Source organism: Garra rufa, chromosome 11 (assembly GCF_049309525.1).
Source record: "Garra rufa chromosome 11, GarRuf1.0, whole genome shotgun sequence".
In the NCBI taxonomy this organism is placed as follows: Eukaryota; Metazoa; Chordata; class Actinopteri; order Cypriniformes; family Cyprinidae; genus Garra; species Garra rufa.
In genome coordinates, this window is record NC_133371.1 from 7,007,506 (window position 1) to 7,033,722 (window position 26,217).

At 37.8% G+C, this 26,217-nt stretch overlaps 1 protein-coding gene across 1 annotated transcript; it reads right to left on the reverse strand.

The window, feature by feature from the left end:
- Positions 1-4,116: 4,116 nt before the first annotated feature.
- lysmd2 (LysM, putative peptidoglycan-binding, domain containing 2) lies at positions 4,117-14,129 on the reverse strand. The gene is made up of 3 exons (XM_073850801.1): positions 13,631-14,129; positions 11,499-11,833; positions 4,117-4,739 (listed from the first exon to the last, which is right to left on the reverse strand). Exons 1-3 carry the CDS (start codon positions 13,883-13,885, stop codon positions 4,691-4,693), a joined length of 639 nt encoding a protein of 212 aa, XP_073706902.1. The 5' UTR covers positions 13,886-14,129; the 3' UTR covers positions 4,117-4,690.
- Between the last annotated feature and the right edge of the window lie 12,088 nt (positions 14,130-26,217).

The following is a 26,217-nucleotide window of genomic DNA, read 5'->3' on the forward strand; positions in this document are numbered from 1 at the left end:
ATAAATAAATGTTTCTTACCCCATTGGCAGATTATTTTGCTTTGTTCTAAGCAAAATCTCGCTTAATTTTGGCTTTTTTTTCAGAAAACAAGACAATTTTACTTGTCTAGAAAGTCCTTCTTGATTAAAGAATTTTTAGATATTTTGGCTGGAAACAAGACAAAAAATTATTCTAAGAAAGAAAAGCATTTTTGAAGTGTAATTCTTTTTCTTTAAACAAATCCAGTTTGAATAGTTTGACTATTCAGCTCAATTTGGTAACATTTAGCTCAGTTGTGAATTACTTCACTTGTGTGGTTGTCTTTTTTTTATAATAAATAAAAAGTAGATCATAGACGTAGAATAGAGAGAGCTAGTGTTAGAGGGTCAGTTTTTTATAATTAGGAAAATAACAGTATTAATGTTGCTTACACTGCAAAAAAGCTTTTCTTACTTAGTTATTTTCTTGTTTCCAGCCAAAATATCCAAACATTTTTAAATCAAGAAGGATTTTCTAGATGAGTAAAAACAAGTCAAATTTAAGTATGTTTTGCTTGAAACCAGCAAAATAATCTGCCAATGAGGTAAGAAAAATAATCTTGTTGTCTGTTTGAAATAAGATTTTTTTTTTGCTTACCCCATTGGCAGATTATTTTGCTTGTTCTAAGCAAAAACTCAATTTTGACTAGTTTTTTTCTAAAAAGAAAACAATAATGTTTACTTGTCTAGAAAATCCTTCTTGATTTAAGAATTTTTTGATATTTTGGCTGGAAACTACAAAAAAATTGAGTAATAAAAGCATTTTTTGAAGTATAATTCTTTAGTTATTCTTTAAACAAGTCAATTGAGCAAAAAACTCAAATTATATTAAAATATAATGTTTACGCTCACATGAGGTTTCGCAAAATATTTCGCAAAACAGCAATGGAAACATTTTTTTTTTTTTTCACATTTAAAGGTAACATTCGATTAAATATAGCCAAAATCCCACAAAAATCCATTTCCATGACTTATCGCGCGAGAAAAAATTATGCTTCAGTCGCATAACATCGGTTAATGGAAACGCCGTCATTTCGCAATACTTTTCAATCAACATTTATAAAATAGCGCCAAAGCTTTGGAAAAGCAGCTACTGTCATGCATTGTGTGCAATATATTTCTTCTCACTCTTCATGTTTTGTCAATTTTATCCACTGCTAAAGAAATTCTTAGGCTTTTTTAAAGTCTTCGTCTATACTCCTAACAACTTTGAACCTCTTCTAAGAGTTAAGATGCTTTCTGAATGACTTTTTTTCTTTACTAGAATCTTTTCTTTAATTTTAAGAAGAAACGCCTGCATTTCGGAGAATTTTCCTAAAATTTGGTCACTAGGAGCAACTCTTTGAACTGGGCCTGTATGTATAAAACTTCTCAGAAATGCTCATAAGAATAGTCTTAAACTTTGACCTAAGTGTCGAAAAAAATTCTAAGAGTAGGAAACTTTCATAAAGAAGCTAAAAGCAACTTTCGGTAAAGTGTTGTCAGTGTTGGGGAAAGTTACTTTTAAAAGTAATGCATTACAGTATTGAGTTACTCCCTAAAAAAGTAACTAACTACGTTACTTAGCAACTTTTGCGTTACTTTTTAAATCTGGGCAGGGCTTGCTTGTTTGTTTTTAATATAAAAAGTTCTATTTTTGTCAAATGTAAAACACCAAAAGCCTCAGGCTTAGAGAAAAGTAAATTGACGTCTGTATAGTAGACCACAGAAGAAAAAAAATCAACACTTCAGCAATAAAAAAAGTTAGATTATCTTGACTAATTTTTTCTTATTAGTATGGATGAATTGGATCATCGAAGGTCGGCAGCAAAGACATCGGTTAATAAAATGGAATTACATATATATATAAAGGATATTTGTATTATTTAACACATTTAATTATTGCAGGTTTGTGTTGAATTTCATGTTTTTTATTAGTTTTGAGGAACACTGTATCTGTTTTTTGTGAGATGAATTAATGCATGTTCACATTTATTCTAGAACTAAAATAACATCTCACAATTTCTCTCAACATGGAGACAGGAGAGCTTTTAATCAATAAATGGGAGAAAAAGTAACTGGCGTTACTTTTTTGGAAACGTAACTCCGATATTTTCTTGCCAATTAAAAAGTAATGCGTTACTTTAGTCACTTGGAAAAAGTATAATATTATTATGTAACTTGAGTTACTTGTAATGTGTTTCCCCCAACACTGAGTGTCGTGAACTAAGGACTACAATGATGTCAACCCAAAAGCCAATAGTTGTCACAACACAGGTCAAGAGACAAGGTAGGTTCAACTTGAGGCTTCTTTTATTAAATTTAATTGAAGTTAACTTCTTAACGTCAAAAGACAACATAGGCAAATCATAGAAGCACAATGCTTGAAAGGGTAAACAGTCTTATCTTAAATCTCTCAGGGTATCTTCAAAGGCATACGGGAAAGAGTCCGTGGTTAAGTTTCAGACAGGTAAATACGAGCATGAAGATCCAGGGGCAACATTGAGAGCAGCCAAAGCCGCCGTGAGGTGAATAACTATTTATAGTGTGAAGGTAAGTGGATGCAGCTGTGGCCAATCAGTAGCTGTTGTTTTTGCAGCATTGTTTGACGATCAGCTGGAAAATCAATGAACTGCCATATACAGTAGTATTGGCTAAAAGTGATGTCCGGCCTAGGAAATGTAACATTTCCAATCTTAATAAAAAAAAAAAAAAAAGCATTTAAGATTTTGTAAGCATATTGCATAGTTCATTAGTGCCATAGTGATTTATAATGACTAATTTAGCTACTTCGAATTAAAAGCAGTTGGCAACACTGGTCAGTGTTTTTTCCCCCTTTTATATTTTGATGGTTTAAGTGATATGTGGGGGTCATAAAAAACCCCTCCACATATCACTTTTGGCCAGTGTTGTGTCTGGTGGGGTTACTGCCACAATATTTAACACCTTATTTACTGTCATCCATAGTGCATTGATGGATTTTTCCAATTTCCCAGCCATAAATGTAATTACTTTCATTTCTGCATTGATTTGTAGAGTGGTAGAAGGTATTAAATTTCTTAGTTGATCGGTTACAAAAAAAAAATTTAAAAATTAAAAAATCTTCACGATCAAGTTTGTATCGTTTTATCAACTCTGTATCATCATATAACTCCAATACATCACATGTTCATTGTAAAGTGTTTGTCTCCCCCTCTTTGCTGCTATCTTGTTACTCCTATGTAAGCTCTCTTAAATAATTAAGGAGCTGAGACCAAGTCTTATGAACCTTTATGCATCACACTTATTCTTAAGTCTAGGAATAAGAGTAAAATGGCGTCATTCTTAGAATTTTGACTGCATAAGACTTACTCTGAGAGGCTTTATACGTACAGCCCCAGAATGGAGTGTTGCAGTGATGTTTGTCCTTCTGTAGGTATATATGATCGTAGAGCTCAACTAGAGCAACCATCAGGTTCTTGGTCACCAAGGCCCTTCTTTATCAATTGCTAAATTTTTGCCAAGAGGCCAGCTCTGATATGCATTTTTAGCTGTTTCATTGAAGGGGTCGTCGGATGCAAAACTCACTTTTACAGGTAGTTTGAACATTAATGTGTGTTGCCAGTTTGTGTACACAACCACCCTACAATGAGAAATATCCCTTTTTAAAATCAGGTCATTCTCAGCTTGAGGGTGTGACGACACACAGACAGAGGCCACTCCCACAATAGTTGATTGACATGAGCATCTTACCTTAGCCCCGCCCTCACCGAGCTGAAACAGTCCGACTCTGATCGCCATTGTGTGACTCAGGTGCAGAGGAAGACTCTAATTGAGCGATTGAGGTGTTCTGTTGTGGGATGTAATAATGAACATAGCAGTCGTCATTTACTCCCGACATCTGAGCCGCTGAAGACGAAGAGGATTAATGTTGCTTTCGTTTTTAAAAGGAAAGGGTTTTTATGCGTCTTTGCAAATGGCCTTTCTTAATTATGTGCTTGTTGGCAAGTTTCGCTGCTATACGCAGCTAAAGTAAACATTACGGCTCAGTACATTCTGAGTTTAGACATGCTGAGACCCATCCTATAAAAATAACCCAAAACTTTGATGCAGATCTATAATCCACGAAACAGGAAGCTCTCAGTTTACAGAAGCATTTATTCCGCATAATCCAAGTCAAACAGCACAGTAAAATATTTTTAATAAACCCCAACACACAAAAACACAACATTCACACCAAAACAGCATTATTTATCCCTTTCAACCCCACACATAAAGCTTTTATAGGCAAAAAAAAAAAAAAAAAGGATAAGTTAAAATCAGCAGGCAGCCACAGAGAGTCCAGGTTGTTTTATCTGTGGTAGGTTACGTCACTGGACAGATTGCAGATATAGCTTTTCATTTGAGCATTGGTTATCATACGTTTGTGATCTACATGTGGACGGCTATTGCTCTTCCTAAAGAAGACAAACTCGGCTGTAGCTTCTTTACTGTAATGTGGCATGGAACAATGCTGATAAAAATCAGAAATAAAATCACTATAATACTGTTGAAGAAGGCAATGGTGGACCTTCAGCACCGTGTATGGCGTATGGTCCGGTGTTGCAGTTTGGATACAGGTAGAGTAAAAAATGAGCAGGCAAAACAGAGATGATAAAGATGAAGATGATGGGTCATTGTCAGCGCTGCAGGTAAACAGATGAAGAAGAATCCGTCAGATCTCCTGATATGATGATGTTGAGTTTGCTGGGTCGTCTTCCTCTCTGAAATTAAACGCAAATAATATTAAAACAGCTTTATATACATCTTAAATAAAGGAGTAGTTCACTTCCAGAACAAAACTGTACAGATCATTTACTCACCTCCTTGTCATCCAAGATGTTCATGTCTTTCTTTCTTCAGTCAATAAGAAATTATGTTTCTTGAGGAAAACATTTCAGGATTTCTCTCCATATAGTGGACTTCTATGGTGCCCCAAGTTTGAACTTCCAAAATGCAGTTTAAATGCAGCTTCAAAGGACTCTAAACGATCCCAGCCGAAGAAGAAGGGTCTTATCTAGTGAAACGATCAGCTATTTTCAAAACAAATTAACAATTTCTATACTTAACCTCAAGCTTGTCTTGTCTATGTCTGTGTGAACTCTTGTTTTTTTCTGGTTCAAGACAGTTTGGGTATGTTGTAAAACTCCCATCTCATTTTCTTCCCCAACTTCAAAATATTCCTACATAGCTGCAGAATGACCAACCCAGTGTTTACAAAGTGAACATACAAAGAAAAGATCAAACAGCCTTTACAAAAAAAACAAAAAAAAAAAACAATAGCAATTTAGGACGATTTTGAAATTGAAGAAGAAAATGAGATGTTTTTCAACGTACCCTAACTGTAATGACTGGATCACAGACTACACATGTGCATTGCAGAGATGAGACAAGATGAGCATTTGAGGTTAAAGAGTCTATAAATTGTCAATTTGTTTCGCTAGATAAGACACTTCTTCATTGGCTGGAGCCCTTTGAAGCTGCATTTAAACTGCATTTTGGAAGTTCAAACTCAGGGCACCATAGAAGTCCACTATATGGAGAGAAATCCTCAAATGTTTTCCTCAAAAAACTATTTCTTCACGACTGAAAAAAGAAAGACATGAACATCTTGAATGACAAGGGGGTGAGTACATAATCTGTAAATTTTTGTTCTGAAAGTGAACTAATCCTCTAATGTTGTTTTGCTGACACTAGATTTATAAACGCTTCTCATTACAAATCTAGTTAAATGAACGGCGCACACTTTGTTCCCAAATACCAGTGTGTAAATAAGTAAAAACAAACCTAACCTAAATATAATTCTGCTTACTTCCTGTCTGTGACCCAGACGTGTCAACTGTGCAGTGTGTATACTGTGCAAAAGTTCTGATGCTTGGTTGATGTACTATTTGCCAAAGGGTGCAGTATACAGGACAGTCCACCGCTTGCAGGAGCGTATGCCACAAGGCAATGCAATTCCATTTACAATGTGACTTAAAGTTCAAGAAACACTGATGGCAATTTTGTGATTATTATTGTAGGTTAAAGGGACTGTCCACTCAAAAATGAGATCATCAAGCCAAATAGTTCCCATTCACTTCCACTGCATTTTTGTTTATACAATAGATGTGAATGGGAACCGAAATTGTTTAGTTGCAAACATGTCAACATATCTTTCATGGTCCACTGCAGAAAGAGCCATATAGAGTAGTCAACATTTGAAGTGGATCAAAACCTTTCATTAAATTTGTCCCGAAACCAAAACAATACCCATTCTTGTTTTAGGACAACTTTGATCAACTTTTTTGATCCACTTTAAATGTTGACTACTGTAGGTTTGAAATAACACGAGGGTAAATAATTGTCATTTTTGGGTGGACTATCTCTTTAAGAATCAATCACAGGGTCAATCATCTCCTCCAAACTGAAAAACATTCACTGAGATTTCTGTGCAAACAAATGCATGAGGCTTTGATCTTGCTCTTCCTGTAATCCCCGTTTAAATTGAAAACAGCATGTTTGCAAATTAATTAATGTTTCCAAATTGGAGTTTTTGGATTGACAATTCCTGGGAGTGTATGTGGAGAGAACAACAACTGATGATGAGCAATGGCCATCAATCATTTCCATGAAAGCATCAGTGATTGATCGGTGTGTGTAAAGGACAATGGCATTTCAGTGTGAATGCATGTGTGCGTATAGCGCATGTGTTCTTCCTTTCCAGAGCTTAATGATTTATTAAGCAGTTTGTGCTCATATTTCTTACAATGGCTGAGAGAACAACTTCAATTGCTTTTCAATTCAAAGTTATCTAATGAATGAAAACATATTATAGGAAACAGAATTCCAGCAATGGTTCACCAAATAATCAAAATAATTCTGTCATCATTGACCACCCTCACAACATCACAGACAACAAAAGCCCAAATGCTCAAGCTCAAGGAACCTCAATAAGAATTTAACCCTGGTTTGAAAACAGAAATCTGCCCTCTTCAAAATATTTTTTTTCCATTTCAAAAGAATATTATGACTCGTATGGACTACTTGTATGATTCTTTGAAGCTTGACAGGGTCACAGAGACGTATCAAATGTAGGTCACGTCAAAACATTTAGTCATACAGAACAAGGCGAAGGTGAAGTTAGCATGAAAAGTTCACCACTTTGAACATTCTTTCTTGAGCTTCACGCAGAGAAGATTAGGAGGATTTAAAGGTTTAGTTCACTTCCAAAACACAACTTTACAGATAATTTACTCACCCCTTTGTCAGTCACGATGTTCATGTCTTTCTTTCTTCAGCTGTAAAGAAATTATATTGAGGATTTCTCTCCATATAGTGGACTTCTATGGTGCCCCGAGTTTGAACTTCCAAAATGCAGTTTAAATGCAGCTTCAAAGAGCTCTAAATGATCCCAGCTGAGGAAGAAGAGTCTTATCTAGCGAAACGATTGGTCATTTTCAAAACAAATTGACAATTTATATACTTTTTTCTTAAAATGCTTGTCTCGAACAACTCCCATCTCATTTTCTTCTTCAACTTCAAAATCATCCGAAATAGCTATTTTACCTTTAATGTAAAGGGCGTTTGATCTTCTTTGCATGCTCACTTTGTAAACAGTGGGTTGATACTTCTGCAGCGATGGAGGACGATTTTGAAGACAAGCCTTTGAGGTTAAATAGTGTATTAATTGTCAGACGAAAACGATTGATCAAAAAACATTTTCGTAAACTGTAATAAAATAAAAGTGTCAAAATAAATTAAAATAACTAAAACTAAACTAACAACTGAAATAAAATAATTATCAAAAATAAATAATCCTTTTTGTAATCATTACGTTCTCACCCCACGGCGGAAAAATGATAAAGACGGCGACCTGAACCGCAACCGCATTAAATCTATAGGCTACTGCATATGTTTTAAGGAAAAATTATGTTTTTTTTTTCTGTAACACAAGCAAACAAACCAATATACTAGAGCTGATTAATTGTTAAATGATTGAGATTCAAACACCCATGCGATCTCATTTCTAAATGACAATGATTCCCCATGTCTGTTAAAGCTTTGAAAAAGTCCTCAAATGTGTTTTTGCACTACCGCTGACACAGAGAGAGCAGACTTCATGTTTAGGTAAGAAACAGCTTCACAAATAGTGTTTTCTAACACTCAGTCATTCATATTATCACAGAAATACTAGGATTAAAGGTCATAGTTTGGATATGAACATTGATGTCTATAGTAGAGGTCAAAATAGAGCACGTCATCTTTTGAAATTAATTGGCGCTTCAAATAACGTTTGTGTTGCATTGCATTGATTTGACTGTTAAAAAATGCATTTGTCAGTGAATAGAGAGATTCATTCAAAAATGTTGATTCATCCAGTAATGTTTTTTATTATGAGTCATTTATTCATTCAAACCACTTTTTCATAAATTTAATATTAAAAATTGGTGTATTGAATATATTATATTTTAAATACAAATATTGTGTATTAAATGTTTAATAATTCATTCAAATGAATGAAACGCTTCTAAATAAACTTTAGCAATTGATATTATTATTTTGCTTAGTTTAGAATTGCAGGGTATTCCTGATCTCCATTTGAGCTCTAAAAAACTAAAACTAAACTAAACTATATAAAAACGAAATAGAAATGTGTTCAAAAATAAAAACGAAACTAAAACGGATCAAAATTGTTAATGAAACTAATAAAAACGAACTAAATTTTATTGCTAAATTGAAAAAAGCAAGACTATAATTACCTCGGCTGGGATCATTTAGAGCTCTTTGAAGCTGCATTTAATCTGCATTTTGGAAGTTCAAACTTGGGGGCACCACTATGAAGAGAAATCCTGGAATGTTTTTTTTCTCGAGAAACAATTTCTTATCGACTGAAGAAAGAAAGACACGAACATCTTGGATGACCAGGGGGTGAGTACATTACCTGTAAATGTTTGTTCTGAAAGTTTTCTACACCTTTAAGACTCCAACAGGTTACAACCTGCAATTTACCACCATCAGCAGAGACGTGTGCCAAAATGTGGCACTTCTTGAGCGAAAAAGCATGACCTGACTGGTTTCATTCTGAGAAACATGTCAAGTGTGCGTTTGTCTAAGGATGTATGACAAACCACTTCCATTGCTTTTCAAATGGAGGGAAGACAACAAGGCTTCCCTCTAAACACATCCACAAATCTGATTCAGCTGAAACAAAAACTGCAGCATTTCAGCTTGATGGATCTGACGGACAGATTTCAGTTTCTCAGCACAGGTCAGCAAATCATTCTCTGCTCCAGAGAGCTTCCTACCTACACAGCATTTTCACAGGTGTGCTGCCGAGAAAAATGGTGCTCAGCATCATTAAAAAAAGGACAAGTTATGCTTCTAATCTTCTTTTGGGCAAATTTTAAGACAGCAATATACTGTACTGTATGTAACGTTTACAGATCCCACAATTGCATGAAGGCAAGAAAAAAACACAATCTAAGATGGCCAACACATATGGGGGGAATGCCAACTAGACATATAAATTAATTCAAAACTTAACATTATAATAATTATTTAATTATACAATTCAAAAATACTATTTAACCCTCTTTTCACTTTTAGAATATGACGTGTTAACATCAAACTACTGAAATTTACACTGAAGGTATATTACCTTTAATGTTGGGGAAAGTTACTTTTAAAAGTAATCCATTACAATATTGAGTTACTCCCTAAAAAGTAACTAAGTTACTTTTTATGTAAATGCGTTACTTTACTTTTGCGTCACTTTTTAAATCTGGGCAGGGCTTGCTTGTTTGTTTTTAAATATAAAAAGTTAGATTTTTAGCAAATGCAAAAGCCCTTTCACATGAAAAATTTAAATGAATAAGCCTAAGGCTAAAGAAAAAGTAAATTTACATCCGTACAGTAGAACTGTAGGAGAAGGAAGTTCAACACTCTTCAGCAATGAGAAAAATGAAGCACAAATGTTAGTAAATCTAAAGTAAGTTTTGCTCATTAGTATGGTTGACTTAGATTAACAAAGGTCAGCAGCAAAGACATCGGTTAATAAAATGGGATTAAATACATAAAGGAAACAAAAAGTAACTGGCGTTTCATTTTTAAAAAAGTATCTCAGATATGTTCTTGTAAATGAGTAAATAATGTGTTACTTTACTAGTTACTTGAGGAAAGTAATCCGATTACGTAACTTGCATTACTTGTAATGCGTTACCCCCAACTGATTACCTTTAAAATGTTTGAAGTTGGTTAGATTTTATGTTTTTAAAAACTATTTATTTAATCAAAAATACAGTAAAACCAGTAATATTGTGAAATATTATTACAATTTGAAATATCCATTTTTTTAATTCAATATATTTTAAAATATAATTTATTCCTGTGATGCAAAGCTGAATTTTTAGCAGCTATCATTCACATGATCTGAGATCACATGAGCTGATTTGCTGCTCAAGAAACATTTCCCATTATTGAATGTTGGAAAACGTTGCACTGATTACATTTTCTGTGGAAACCAATAGAGACAGAACACATTTAGGCCACGCCCACACCGGGGGGGAAACAATCCAACGCTCTCCATTGACTTTTTATTGCGGGAAGCTTCCTCCTTGTCATTTCTGACTTATAACAAAAAACTGAACAATGTCTAAAAGCTGCACAATAAACAAGCTAAAAAACACATTTTTATAAGCTGTCAACCCCCCAAAAAACAAGTGTTCAAGGACACAAATAGCTATAGATGTCAGAGTATTTTACATTGGGACATTCAGTTGGATTAGTTCTCTAACAATAAGAAGGTAAGGAAAAGGTGCACTGACATAGACCAATACAATTTAGCTTCTCAATATATCTCCTCCTTTCAGGGTGGTGAAATAATCCTTTGACATGGTTAAAAATAATGAATGTTGACTGTCACCAGCGTTGTTCTCAGAGTAATGTGACACATTGTGCCCTACTTTTGTGTCCTTAAATGCTTTGTTTTTTTAGGTCAACAGCTTATATAAAAATGTTGCTTTGTGTTTTTTAGCTTGTTTACTGTACACCTTGTCTCATAGCAGCTTTTAGACACTGTTCAGTTTTTTGTTATAAGTCAGAAATGACAAGGAGGCAGCTTCCCATAATACAAAGTCAACGGAGAGCGTTGGATTGTTTTCCCCAGTGGGCGTGGTTTTCAGATTATGATGCGTGTCACTCCGTCTCTATGAATAATGCAAGCCCCGCCTCTAGGGTCTTCCGATTGGTCTGATTGTGCTACTGACATTGATATTTTAGAAACGCAGTGCTCATGTGCAAGATGCCTCAAAAGAGACGCGAGTGCGTGTTTACATCGAAAAATGACTGAAACGTTGCCCCTTAGAAGGTAACTCCCTATTTAGGCAACAGACAGCTAGGTAACTTTCTAGGGTTTGGAACACAGCTTGCGTTCCTCATTATTAAAGATGTCAAAAGGTTTATAAAAGATGACAGAAGATCATGCAGGTCAAAGGTTCATTTACCTCCCACCGTCCTCTTTGAGTTTGCGGGCGGCCTGTTTGGACTGTTTGATCTGTAAGTCCAGCCGGTGTAAGTAGTCTTTAGCGGACAGCTCTTCCGTCTGCACGGGTCGGGTGTTGGGCTCCGGGACGGCCGGTTCTGGCGGAGGAGATGGAGCGTCCACGTCCTGACTCACAAACGGCGACTCCTGCGGTGTGCTTTCCTCGCTGTCGGGTGACTCCAGAGACAGTCCGTTAAAGAGAGAGCGTTTTTCCGTCTTGACGGGAATATTAAGCGTGTTTCGCAGGAATATGCAGTCATTGCTGAATAGTTTATTGACCCGTTTAACTTGCTCCATCTGCGAAAATACAAATACAAAAGACAAAATATCAAACATATGAACATATATAAGAAACACAAACCTGTCTATCTAGTGTTTGCTTGTTCTACATTACCAGCATGTGTCTAATGGAACCAATCAGACTACAAGAGCAAATATTTGCTTGGAGATGAAGATCAAATATGTGATTTCCGTTTACAAATCAGCTCCAAATCTCTCTCAGCACACTTAGTAATGGCTGGATGTGTGGTATTATAATGAGTTTCATTATTTCTGCATTAGAACTAATCATGTTATATTTTCAAAGCATTTTCCGTCATGCACAAGCCAATGATACTCAAAACTTCTGTGTGTACTGAGGATGCCCTAAAATGCTGCCTAGACAGGCAGCACACTTGGTTTTGATCACATAGTCCATACTACAGCATACTACTTCTGGGCTGTACAGGACGGTGAATGCAGGGCTTGCAAAATCGGGCTACCAAAATGTTTCATCTTAAAGTAGAGGGCTCCTGCAGGGCTTTAAAAACTCCTTAATTTAGCTGTATGAAATTTAAGGCCATAAAAAGTTTTAAATATGTTAAATAGTACAAGAAAAGTCTTAATTATAATTTTAAGAGGTCTTACAGTTGGGGACGGAAAGACAGAATCACCATAGGGCTGGATTAAACTTCAAAAGGCAATGATGTTTTTTTTAATAAATATGCACGCTGCACGTTTCAAAGTCAAAACGCAGCACAGATGTCTTTATATGAATGTTTCTGAAGGGAACCGAGTGTCCTCAGAAACGTGTCTTTGGCATTTTCATTTCATGCCTGATAAAACTGCAATATTTCAGCGCTCCTAAAGCGCCACCTCCTGACAGAGAATCAAAATTGCATTTCCAATCAAATTTTCTGCTGTTTATGGTAATTATTGCAATTATCGACCCATGTTTTTATGCAGCAAACACATAAAGTCGTAAATGTGAAAGACTTTGTGTGCCTTCTAAAAATCTAAACATTTAAGACTATTTATGTTTTAAATAAATGTAATAAATTCTATACTTGATTTATCCCTTTTAATGGTCTAAAAGCTGTTTTTTTTTTTTTTTTTTTTTTTTTTTTTTGTGAAAACCTGTATTTAAACTTAAAACATTGTCCAGGTCCACTCAAACTGTGTTCATTTTACTTGTGCAACTCTTAAACTGGGTCATAAATTGCCTTAAATTGATTTGCAAAAATTCTGCAGATACACTGTAAATTGTAAAATAAAATTCCTTCCTTGATATTTGTGCATTGAAAATATTTTTGATTGACATCTAAAAAAAAATGTCTTTTATTTTAGTCAAATTAATGTTCAAGCTACTAAAATCTAAAGAGTACCTGTCTGAAGGGCTACCAGAGATTTTGCAAGCCCTGGAATGACACAAACTTCACAATTAGGATGCTTTAAAATACTGCAAGCAGTTCACAGCCCTTTTAACCTGAAACACTGTATATTATAAATAAGGGGTTTATTATGTTTTGGGAAACATGCCTAATCAACAGCATGGGCCCAAATCTGCAGGTGCACGTTTGTGATGGTTAAAAAAAAAATGCAAACAATTTTGAGGCACAAAAAGGTTTTGAAACATGCTAAAGACATTGGCCCTAAACCTCCTGCAGACAGGCGCATATAATGTTGCAAAAATGTTGTCTAGATAGACAGCTCACTAGTTTTTGGGACACAGTCCATGTCGCACCAGTGTGATTCCCCAAAGGATGTATGCACAAGGTTGAGTCTTTAACTGCTGTATTATGTGTGATTATATAGATGTATGACTCAAATTCTTACCGTTACACCATATTTGAGCGCTATACCCTGCAGAGTGTCTCCGTCCGTTACCCGGTGCTCTACGTATTTCTCTCCTAACGGCGCAGTGACGCTCGCGGTGCTGCCGTAGGAGCGCGTCTTCGTCCGGGCCAAACTCTGCGATAATTCACTGTCCGACTCCGAACCGGACCTGGATCTGGAGAACAGCGGTTGTCCGTACCGTCCGCCCCCTCCATCATCCCGCAGCGGGGGCAGCACCGGAGAAAACTCCGCCATCTTCAATCCTTTATTATTGAAGCTGCCGTGACGCGCGCGCTTCACCTCCGACAGACGAATATTATTCACAGGATATAAATACGCATGTTTCCAGCGTCACACCCCAAGCGGCGCATTTTTAGCAGTGATGTTTAGAGGAAACGGGAAAGCTGAGTGATTTTTCCAGCCGCCATTGTCGTTAACGTGGGCCTGCGCGATGGACGCGGATCATCCAGTGAAACCTGATCTACGCGCGTGTGATGATGACACCCCCGTCTAGCTGCACACCAGCGCGTTGCGTTTTTCAAGGCTGCAAATGGAATGTGACGTCGCCGGGCAGTCGACCAATCAAAGACTGTAAGCGAGCGTCGCGTCACTAACGCTCTGAAATGCAGCTGTCTCTTGAATAGAAAAAAATATATTTATTTCACTTTTAATTCAAATAGTGTATTTGTTAGCATCCATTTATAAAGGAAACCCCTTAGCAAAAAGAATGACACTTTAAACTTTTAAGTTTATTTTATAAAGTATATTTTTAAGTATACTTTATGTAGTAAGTATAAAAATGTCAGTCTACCAGTAGTACACTTTTAGTGTACTATTTCAAAACTCCTTGGGACTAAATTGGCCCACTTTCTGGTTTATAAATGTACACTTTTAAATATAACAGTAGTATACTTTAAGTACACAACTAGTTTACATCTATGTTTTCAGTGTGTACTGCAAGTATACTAAAAGTGAATTTATATACTGATAGTTTACTAATTAAATACATTTTAATGCAATTTTAGTACACTTTGAAGTACAGTCTCAGTAAACTACTAGTTTAGTAGTTTTATACTGCAAGTATACACTTAGGGTTTCTTTAAGTGAATTTACATCATACTTTAAATATACTACTATGTCCCTATTTGGGTATTTATTTGAATGTATTTTGTTATATGAATATCTGAACAAAACATCAAAAGAAAGAACAGGGGATCTGCTTGTAAACAAAAATTCTAGCTTCATGCTTTTTTTTATAAACACTTGAATGTGGGTTAGTTTCATAAATAAAAAATAAATAAACAACATTTTGATCCAAAAGACTATTGATGATAAACAAAATATAGATAGAGTTGATCAACAGCCCAAAGCTTGACAGTCATTATTTCCTCTTCATGGGTGGACATTTTATTCCATAACGTTACACAGTTTTCCATATCTATGGTTTTGATGCTGTTTTATGTCTGATGATTGTGTTAGATTACATGTGGAAGCATCTGTTGTTCCCTTTTGAAAGCTACAGTCGATGCTGCGCTGCTAAGCGCATTGGGAACGTCTTTAGAAGTGACCAGCTGTGAATATTGTATGTAAAACGTCAATAAAATTGACTAAACGGCAGTATAGCCTCGGTTGGTGACGTCACAGGAGCGCACGCGCACGAGGCTATAAATAGATGAGCCACAGGTGCATCGTCAGGTCTTTTGTCTTCAGAGATCACTCTGTGTGTTGTGTGCGTCGAAAAACTCTCTCTCTTACTCATCCTTGATTTTGTTAGGAGTTAGTTTGACTAAGCAGAACGCAGAAACTTCACTCTTTTTCTCACTTTTCTCTCTTCTTATTTTAAGAGTTTAAAAAGAAGAAAAAGAGCATCATGAGTCAACAAGCAGGTAAGCGTTGTGTTCCTCCATGCTCGCGTCCCATGACCGAGATGGATACACACGATTATTGCTTTGTTTGTTTGGGAGCACGCGGTCATGGCGATAGAGGAGGGCGGGTGTGAGCATTGCGACCTGTTTACTGTCAAGATGCTTCGCACTCGTCTTAATTATTTCCAGTCCGCACCTGCATTTCAATCGTGGGGCTCTCGCATGGATTTGCTTGACGAGCAAGAGACGGGTTCGTCCCTTTCGCTTGCTGCGTCACCAAATCCTGACATTCCTTCTCGTGATCTCGAAGCGCGCTTCGGTGCTTCTTCGGTTCACGGAGGGGATGACATATCTCTTGGTTCATCAGATCGCGAGCCGCCAGCCTCTGAGCGTTCTTCTCGCGAAAGTAAATCTGTTGAGGAATTGCTAGAGGTGGTCACTCGCGCTGTGGACAGGTTGCAGCTTGACTGGCCAGATGAACAAGAGACCCCCAAATACAGTAAATTTGTTGGATTATATGGAGATGTCGGGTGAAAGGGACGCTCGCGAGCTATCTCTCGCCCGAATTTACATCGTCTATAAAGAAACTTACCCTGCCCACTAAACCATGTAGCACAACATCAGCTTAGTGGGTAAAGTTTATCAAGCTGCAGGTCAGGCTGGTGCTGCGTTGCACACTATGGCAGTGTTACAGGCGTTCCAGGCTGATTTATTGAAGGATTTGAGTGTGTCTCTCCGTGCAACCAAGCAAACGGCTCGCGCCAGCGGCCGTTCTTTGAGTGCTTTGATCAGCGCGGAGAGGCTGCTGTGGCTGAATCTGACAGGAATTAAAGAAAGAAACTGTTTTTTCCTGTTAGATTCCCCCGTTTCTCCCTCCGGTTTATTTGAAAACCTGGTTAATACCATTGTTGACATATATAAGGAGGTAAAGAAACAAGATGAAGTATTTGTGCAATTCTTCCTCACCGCACTCAAGGGGAGGGGCCGTCTAACACAGTCCCGCCCCGGTCCTTCAACATCTAGGGAGGCTAAAAAGCAGAGCGTGGCTTAGCGTGCTCCCCCTCGTAGAGACTGGGAACAGGCTCGCTGCGCTCAGCAACCTCCCAAGCAAGACCTCAGAACTATTATTAACAAAAATAGAAAGTCCTGATGGTCTCGTATCTATGGTGAGGGTAGTTCCCCGCGGGATGTGGCGTGTTCAACATCTTCGCCACTTCCCGATACCCTCATAAAACCTCTCCATCCCCGCCACTTCTCGTGCCTCGGGGGGCAGCGGTTTCCAGCGAAATGTTAGATGTTCTGTCGTTTCCAGCTGTCATTCTGGACGTTGAACATCTAACATGCCCTCAAAGGGAAGTATTAAAATTAAAACTAAATTAATACCACTCTCAGAGTCTGGCAGCGTGTAAAGCTTCTGCCAGGCATCTCTTTGTGGGGTTTAAGCACAGTACAGATAGGATATAAAATCCAATTTATCAGTCATCTTCTGCGTTTCAACGGCGTGGTTTACACTTCCGTGAAACCGGAACTGATGCACGTACTGTCACAACAGCTACAAATCTTCTGAGCAAAGAGGCCATAGAGCATGTTCCTCTTTCAGTAAGAGAGTAGGGCTATTAAAGCAGATACTTCCTGGTTCCCAAAAAGAATGGGGGGCTGCGTCCAATCTTAGATCTTCGAGGCTTAAACCATTCAGTTAAAGCGCTCAAGTTCAAGATGTAAATTGTCAAGACGGTCGTGACGCAGATTCAACTTCGATCGGTTCGTCACGATCGATCTGAAGGACGCATATTTTCGTATAGAAATATTGCCACAATAAAGGAAATACCTGAGGTTCGCTTTCGGGGGCGAAGCATACCAATTTCGGGTTCTTCCATTCGGCCTAGCCTTGTCACCCGCACATACACAAAATGCATGGATGCAGCACAGGGCTCCATTACGACTCCAGGGCATTCGCTTTTTGGATTACATAAACAATTGGTCAATTCTGAGCACAATCGCGAGAGGTGGAGATCCATCACGAGACCTCGTGTTAGCTCATCTGGTTTCTCTAGGGTTGAGACTCAACACCAAGAAAAGTGTTCTTTCTCCTGCCTTGAGAATGACTTATTTCGGAATCGTTTGGGATTCGATCACGATGCGGGCACAGCAGTCTCCCGCTCGAATCGAGACCATTCGGCAGACCATGACCAAAGGCAGGCCAGGCCAAGAATGCACTGATCGTCAGTGCCAACAATGTTAGGTTTCATGGCATCAGCATCCACGGTGATTCCTTTGGGGCTGTTGCACATGAGACAGTTTCAGTTGTGGTTAAAAGCCGGAGGATTTTATCCAAGAGCCAATCCTTTAAGGCAAATAAAAGTGGCGCGCCGCAATGGCTTCGTACACTATCTCCGTGGTTCAGACCCCGGTTCCTCACCTTGGGTCCCACTCTAGAGGCTCCATGTCGTCGCAAACTGCTAACGACGGATGCCTCCCTGATGGGCTGGGTAGCGGCCTTAAATGGTCGTCCAGCTTAAGGGGCATGGGAGGGCCGTCAGCTCGTTTGGCACATCAGCTGCCTCGAGTTGATGGCTATATTTCTGGCTCTGAAATATTTTCTCCTTCAATTAAGGGGCTGTTATGTCCTAGTACGGGTGGACAACACAGCGACAGTCTCTTACATAATCACCAGGGAGGTCTATGTTCTCGCAACCTGAACAGGATAGCGAGACAGACTTTTCTCTGGGCCCAAGGAAAGTTCCTGTCACTCAAGGCAGTTTACATTCCAGGGCACTTACACAGACATTACCGACGGGCGAGTGGAAACTCCACCCGGAAGTAGTGAATCTGATATGGACCAGATTTATCAAGCGGAAGTGGACCTCTTCGCCTCCGAACAGACAGCGCAATGTCACCTTTACTTCTCTCTGAGTCACCCAGCTCCGTTGGGTCTGGATGCGATGGCGCACTCATGGCCCAATATGCGCCTGTATGCGTTTCCTCCAGTCTCTCTGCTCCCGGGGGTTCTAGCCAGAGTTCGCCAGCAAGGTTCTTGCCTCTTATTGATAGCGCCGCGTTGGCCGAACAGAGTATGGTTCTCGGAGATAATATCTCTCCTCGACGGCCCGCCTTGGGCGATTCCGGAGAGGAGGGACCTTCTATCGCAGGCGGGGGGAACGATATTCCATCCCAGGCCCAACCTGTGGAATCTTCACGTTTGGCCCCTGAGGGGAACCAACTGAGGGACACGGGGCTTTCACCTGCCGTTATTGAGACCATCCTAAGTGCTAGGGCTCCCTCCACTAGGAGGATTTATGCCGTTAAATGGGGTATTTTTGAAAGGTGGTGTGCTGCACACAATGTAGATCCAGTTAACTGCCAGATTGCTTCAGTGTTGGACTTCATGCAAGAGAAATTATCATCAGGCACTTGCCCCGCTACTCTTACGGTATATGTGGCCGCTCTTTCGGCTTGCCACACCCTGATTGATGGGGAACCGCTTGGGAGGCACCCTCTGCTCTCCCGCTTCCTTCGTGGGGCCAGGAGACTGAGGCCTCCAGTCAAAACCAAGATCCCTTCTTGGGACTTAGCAATAGTCCTTGAGGGTCTGGTTGAAACCCCGTTTGAACCTTTAGAATCAGCGTCTGACAAACTTCTGACTTTTAAAATGGTTTTTCTAATGGCAATAACTTCCTTAAAAAGAATTGGGGACATGCAGGCTCTGTCCATCGCGCCATCCTGCTTAGATTTTGCCCCAGGAATGGTCAAAGTGATTTTGCATCCTCATCCTGATTATCTGCCCAAGGTGCCATTCTCGGCTGTACATCCGGTCATTTTAGAAGCCTTCTGTCCTCCACCGTTCACAACGCCGGAGCAGGAGAATTCTCATAGACTGTGTCCAGTCCGTGCTCTTCAGGCTTACATCCACCGCACTAGCCAGTGGCGTAAGTCGGAGCAACTCTTCGTCTGTTATGGCCCCCATAACAGAGGAGCAGCTGCCACCAAGCAGACCATCTCTCATTGGGTCAGGGATGCTATAGCTCTTGCCTATGAGGCGCGCGGTCAAGCTTCGCCTATAGGCCTTAGGGCTCACTCCACCAGGGGGGTCGCCTCGTCCAATGCGTTGGCAAGGGGTGCTCCCCTACAACGAGTTTGTGATGCGGCAGGCTGGTCCTCTCCGCACACATTCATAAGATTTTATAGCTTGGATGTTCATGCCACTCCGGGCTCTCATGTCCTTGAGTCGACATCACAAGCTAATGTCTAGGCCTTCTTGCGTTCTTGTGAAACACACCTGCACAACCGTAGGAGTCCAGACATATTCAAGCACGGCGGCGTGGGTATTCTCGTTCCCAATGCGCTTAGCAGCGCAGCATCGACTGTAGCTTTCAAAAGGGAACAATCTCAGGTTACTTGACTGTAACCTTGTTCCCTGAGAAAGCGGAACGAGATGCTGCGCTACTTTGCCGTGCTGAAGATGTCCCAGGACTGCTCTTCAGACAAAATATCCTGACGATGCACCTGTGGCTCATCTATTTATAGCCTCGTGCGCGTGCGCTCCTGTGACGTCACCAACCGAGGCTATACTGCCGTTTAGTCAATTTTATTGACGTTTTACATACAATATTCACAGCTGGTCACTTCTAAAGACGTTCCCAATGCGCTTAGCAGCGCAGCATCTCGTTCCGCTTTCTCAGGGAACAAGGTTACAGTCAAGTAACCTGAGATTGTTTCGGTTTCTTCTTCACTTGTGTTTTGGAAATTCTGTTCAGAAGATGTACAATAGCGCCCCTAGAGTATAACAATGAAAACACAGATTCCCAGAGCACAAGTAGAGCTCAAATATACTTAGACTTTTTCTCAATATGAGTCAATTATACTTAAATGTCATTTTAAGTATATTTCTGGGAAGTATATAAGTAGACCGAAATTATACTTCACTGTTTTTTCAGTTTAAAAGAAGTATACTAATAGCAGACTTGAATAAACTTCTTCTTTTTTTTGTTAGGAAAAGGATATGTTGTATGGATACTTAAACAGTAATAGGCCTAATCACAAGCACATAGGCCTGTCTGTCTTTAAAACAAGAGTTTTAAAGTTCTGTTTCGAATGTTGTGAGGAAGTTGTTTAGAATCACAGCTGTTCATTTACACAGATGTAAGAAATGTAACACTCTAATGTGACCCCATTCCTAGGATTCTGTAACATTTCTACTTGGAATATACTTTTTTTTAACTACATATCATTTATTGTCTAAATACCCCACATGATTATGCACATGTCAAACCTCAGGCGTTAACAACATTTTATTATTTTCATTTTATTTTCATGTTTTTCAGATTGAAACAGCTTTTTTTTTCTTAACCATGTAAAGGACAAAATGGCATTGGTTTAAAAAGGATTTCACACAGAGCTTGTTATAAATCAATACCTACTTGTCCCTGATAACAATTTAATGATGACAATTGTAATATATTTTTCAAATTTTGACAGGACTGAAGCTAAACATACACAAATTGTTTGTCTATAGTCTGTTTATTTTTCGTTCAAAATATCTTTCATTTAAAAGTTTAACTAAAACCACAATTGTCAGATTGTAATGCTTTCATTCTTAATTGTCTTCCTTATATTTTTCCAAAAATATGAATGTGACAAAGCAAAGGGTTGAAAACTGTAACACATTTGAAGGGATACATTGCCTTCACTTTTAATTTTTAGTTTTGTCTCTCTCTCAAATTGTCCCTTTATTTCTGGGTCATATCTGCAGCCAAACACTGTCTTTCTGCTGCAAATGTGGTGAATTTTCCGAAGTTTAAGTGGACATATTACATCAAAAAAATATGTATTACAAAAATATGAGTTGTCATTATTTTTCTTATATATATTTAAGAAGCAAAATAATCTGCCAAAAATAATCTTGTTTTCAATTTGAAATAAGATTTTTTTTGCTTACCCCACTGGCAGATTATTTAGCTTGTTTCAAGCAAAAACGCACTTGATTTTGACTTGTTTTTTCTGAAAACTAGACAATACTTTTTACTCGTCTAGAAAATCCTTCCTGATTTAAGAATTTTTAGATATTTTGGCTGGAAACATGACAAAAAAATCTAAGTAAGAGCATTTTTAGCAGTGTATAATGGCCAAGAATCTTTTGACTAAAATGTTTATTAGTTTTAGTGACATTGTGACATTTAGTTAGTTTATTTAAAACCTCCTTGTGAAGGGCTTTGGTTGATCATGCGATGTTGTTATCACCACTTTGGTGGCTATCAGTGTATTACAAATGTACAAAACAGATTTCAGTACAAAAGGTTGGTGCATTACCATTATATCAGTTAATGAAATTACGGTATTTACCTGGAAATTTAAGTGAAAACTGTAAAACATTGCTACCGTATTTTTTACAGTAAAATTCTGGCAACCACAGCTTCAGTGCCTTGCAAAAGTATTCATACCCCTTCATTTTTTCACATTTTGTTTTGTTGCAGCATTATGTTAAACTGCTTTAAATTAGTTTTCCTCCACATCAACTTACACTCCATACACCATAATAATGACAAAGCAAAAAACAGATTTGCACATTTTACAAATGTATTAAAAATAAAACACTGAAATAAGTAGATTGCATAAGTATTCATACCCTTAACTCAGTACATAGTTGAAGCAGCTTTATAGCCTCAAGTCTTTTTGGGTCTGATGTGAGCATCTTTGCACATCTGCATTTGGCAATTATCTGCCATTCTTTGCCTCACCTTTTCTCCTCTCCATCTCTGTCAGACATTTTCTAGAGTCCTAGTTGTTCCAGTCATCTTCCATTATGGAGAATGCTTCTGTCAACCTTCAATGCAGCAGATTTGTTTCTGAACTCTTCTCTAGATCATCGCCTTAACGCAAGTCTGTCACTGAGCTCTACAGGCAGTTATCTTGGTTTTTGCTCTGATCTGCATTTTCAGCTGTTAGACCTTTTCTGAGAGGTGTGTGTCTTTCTAAATCAGACTCATTCACATGAATTTGCCACAGTTTAACTCCACTCCAAGTGTAGGAACATCTAGAAGCAATATGAATGCTCCTGAGATACATTTCCAGTGTCCCAGAAAAGGGTATGAATACTTATGCAACGGGATGTTTTCAGTTTTTTATTTCTAATAAATTTGCAAAGTTGTTACAAACCTGTTTTGTGCTTTGTCATTATGGTGTATGAGATGTAGATTGATGTGGGAAAAAAGTTATTTAAAGCAGTTTAACATAAGGATGCAATATAACAAAATGTGAAACACAAGGGGTGTGAATACTTTTGCAAGGCACTGTGCCAGTTTTTTACAGTAAATTTTATGTTTGTTTGTCTTTTTTACAGTGTAGTAAAGTTTTTGCCATGTAGAAATATAATTTCTACCAAACGCAGTGATTGATCAGGTTGGCGATGTTGGAGAAAAGGGAGCGTGGGCGATAACTTTTCACCTCTGAGATGTTTTTGATTTTTTTCTAAACCACATGACCTGGTTTTGAGAGAAAGAGGAAGCAGGTGTCTACAAGTTGCTGGACTGTGGTTGCACAGGTTCAGTTGCAAGCAGACAAAGAAGGGAAACAGATTTAACCGACAAAGACAGACCACTGCATTATTTCACTTTTGACAGTGTTCTCTTATTTCTTTTCCAAGTTCAGTCAGTTCTCTATTATTCCTGCCAATTGAAACTCTGGACTGTTGTAACTTAGTTTGTGTTTGTGTGCATTAGTCATTTCTCACAATTGTGGCAATAGGCCTATAATTCACTGTCCTGTTTTGTGCAATCTTTGTGATTCCAGAACAAGTGCATTTGAAAGTGTTACCACCTTCCAGTTTAGCTTTTAATTTCACTCATTTAGTTCATAACTTATGATGTTAAACTGAAGATGTTGTACATTCTTCACATACAAGGACACTACAGGCTGAAAGCCTTTGAAAGTTATCTACTTTAACATTTAAAGACATAGACTTTTACATGAATGTTATATGCATTAAAATATTGTTGTAGATTGGAATACATTATACAAAACAGCTCCTAGCCGAACTGTCAGAGCATGATAAAAGCAACAATAAAGACTGATTCTGATGGCTCGAAATGAACAAACAAGTGAATTGATCAAAAGTGACTTTTGTTACATATGATTTCAGCATCAAATAAATGCTGTCACATGCTTATTATTAATTTGATTAGGAACGAAGACGAGGCTGTGATGGATAAAAAACAACGTATTGATGGTTCAGCTGGTAAAACATGTTTCCAAAAGACTCCACATGAATATGATCCAGGGCTATACACAATGCATGCCATTGTAAAAACTGTAAGTCTACCCTTTACAGCCTCATTGTTAATGTACATAAAATTCAATATGGCATCTCACCTGACTAAGAGCTATTATGATTTCTGAAGGATCATGTAACAATGAAAAATCTTTGCCATCACAGGAATAAATGAATTTGTATACTTTCTTTAAAAATAGCAATATACTTCAGCAGTATACTTCAAATTACATTACAAGTATATTTGAGCTGTACTTGTGCTCTGAGAATCTGTGTTTTCATTGTTATACTCTAGGGATGCTATAAACATCTTCTGAACAGAATTTCCAAAACACAAGTGAAGAAGAAACCGAAACAACAGATGCTTCCACATGTAATCTAACACAATCATCAGACATAAAACAGCATCAAAACCATAGATATGGAAAACTGTGTAACGTTATGGAATAAAATGTCCACCCATGAAGAGGAAATAATGACTGTCAAGCTTTGGGCTGTTGATCAACTCCATCTATGTTTTGATTATCATCAATAGCCTTTTTGTTCAAAATGTTGTTTATTTACTTTTTTATGAAACTTACCCACATTCAAGTGTTTATAAAAAATAATGCATGAAGCTAGAATATTTTTTTTTTACAAGCAGATACCCTGTTCTTTCTTTTGATGTTTAGTTCAGATAGTCATATAACAAAATATATAAAGACAAATAGGCCTGCCTAAATAGGGACATAGTAGTACACTTAAAGTATGATGTAAATTTACTTAAAGAAAAACCTAAGTGTATACTTGCAGTATAAAACTACTAAACTAGTAGTTTACTGAGACTATACTTCAAAGTGTACTAAAAATGCATAAAAAGTATTTAATCAGTAAACTGTCAGTATACCTATAAGTTCACTTTTAGTATACTTGCAGTACACACTGAAAACATAGATGTAAACTAGTTGTGTACTCAAAGTTTACTACTGTTATACTTATAAGTATACTTTTATATACTAGAAAGTGGGCCAATTTAGCCCCAATGAGTATTGAAATAGTACACTTACAAGTATACTACTAGTACACTGATATTTGTATACTTGCTATATAAAGTATACTTAAAATATACTTGAACTTTACTTAAGTATACTTAATAAAATAAATTTGAAGTATACTTCTTTTAGGTAAAGGAAACCTGTTTCCTGCTTATGCGTATATTGTACTATAGCCTACATCTGAGAGTAAACTAGTGCAGACTTCCATTCCAGGTCTGCTCCAAGACACTGATCAAGTAACCCTGAACACCTTGATTAGCTGCTGCAGGTGTGTTTGATTGGACAGTAGCTCTCCAGGAGCAGGACTGGAGACCCTGAGTCTGAAGAACTGCTCTGCCCTCTACAGGAAACCACAGATACTACACACAAGTACAGATGGACATGTATTCAGATGCATTCATTGATCTAAATACAAATCAGCATTTTTTTCCCTGTCACCTTTGTATCTAGTAATTTGACCTGACTAAATGAATGACTTATTCGCTATATGACGTTAAGGCCAATCGAGGTTGCAGTCCTTACTGAAAGCAGCAGGTGCTGTATGTTACCCAACACCCTCAGAAGACAACAGCACTACCGCTCTGTCTTACCGGATGACTAAATTAATCTGCGTTTTGTTTATTTAGAGCCTCTTGAATAATGTTTCCAAAATGTAATTAGTGTAGCCTATACCACTTCATTCCTGCACTTATGTCCTAATAGAATAGAGCTGAAGGGTCACAGTCGTGCATATTTTAACAGAAAAACTGAGGGCATCATGATATTCATTGCACACGCTTGCAGGTGGGAATAAATGGACAGATGTTCTACTGGTGCATGTCTTCAATCATGGTGGATGGCTTCTTACAGACATAAAGAGTTCATTGCATTGGTCGGGAGTACAGACTTAAGTTTGGTCTCATTTTAAAAAAGTTTTAAGTTAAAAAAGTTTGGTTTAAGTTTATGAAAATGATTTATGCACATTTTTCTACATAAAATATATATTTTATAAAGCATTTTGAACTCAAAAATTGATAGAAGATCAAAGCCGTACATCTAAACAAGTTGTGTTCCAAATTTGAGGTTGATATCTCAAAAAATTAGCTTTTAGTAAGATTTTGTTTGGGTGCAGCAAGGCTCCGCTGGCAAACACAGCGCTGGGATTTGGGATTGGCAATACAGTATAATTTACTTTTTATTTAGGACACACACACAAACCGGACTCTGACATCCATATCAACATACCCATACAATTACAGCTGCATAATTCATCCAACTGACTCTATAATAGACTATAATATGCATAAGCAGAAAGCAGGAATAAAGCAATATTTGCTATATATGCCAAACTTGAAAAAAATGGCACCATCTAGTAAAAAATTAAGCCTTGCCAACAGAGTGAAAGCTTATTAACAAATACTGCATCATTTTAAAGTTAAATGGCCC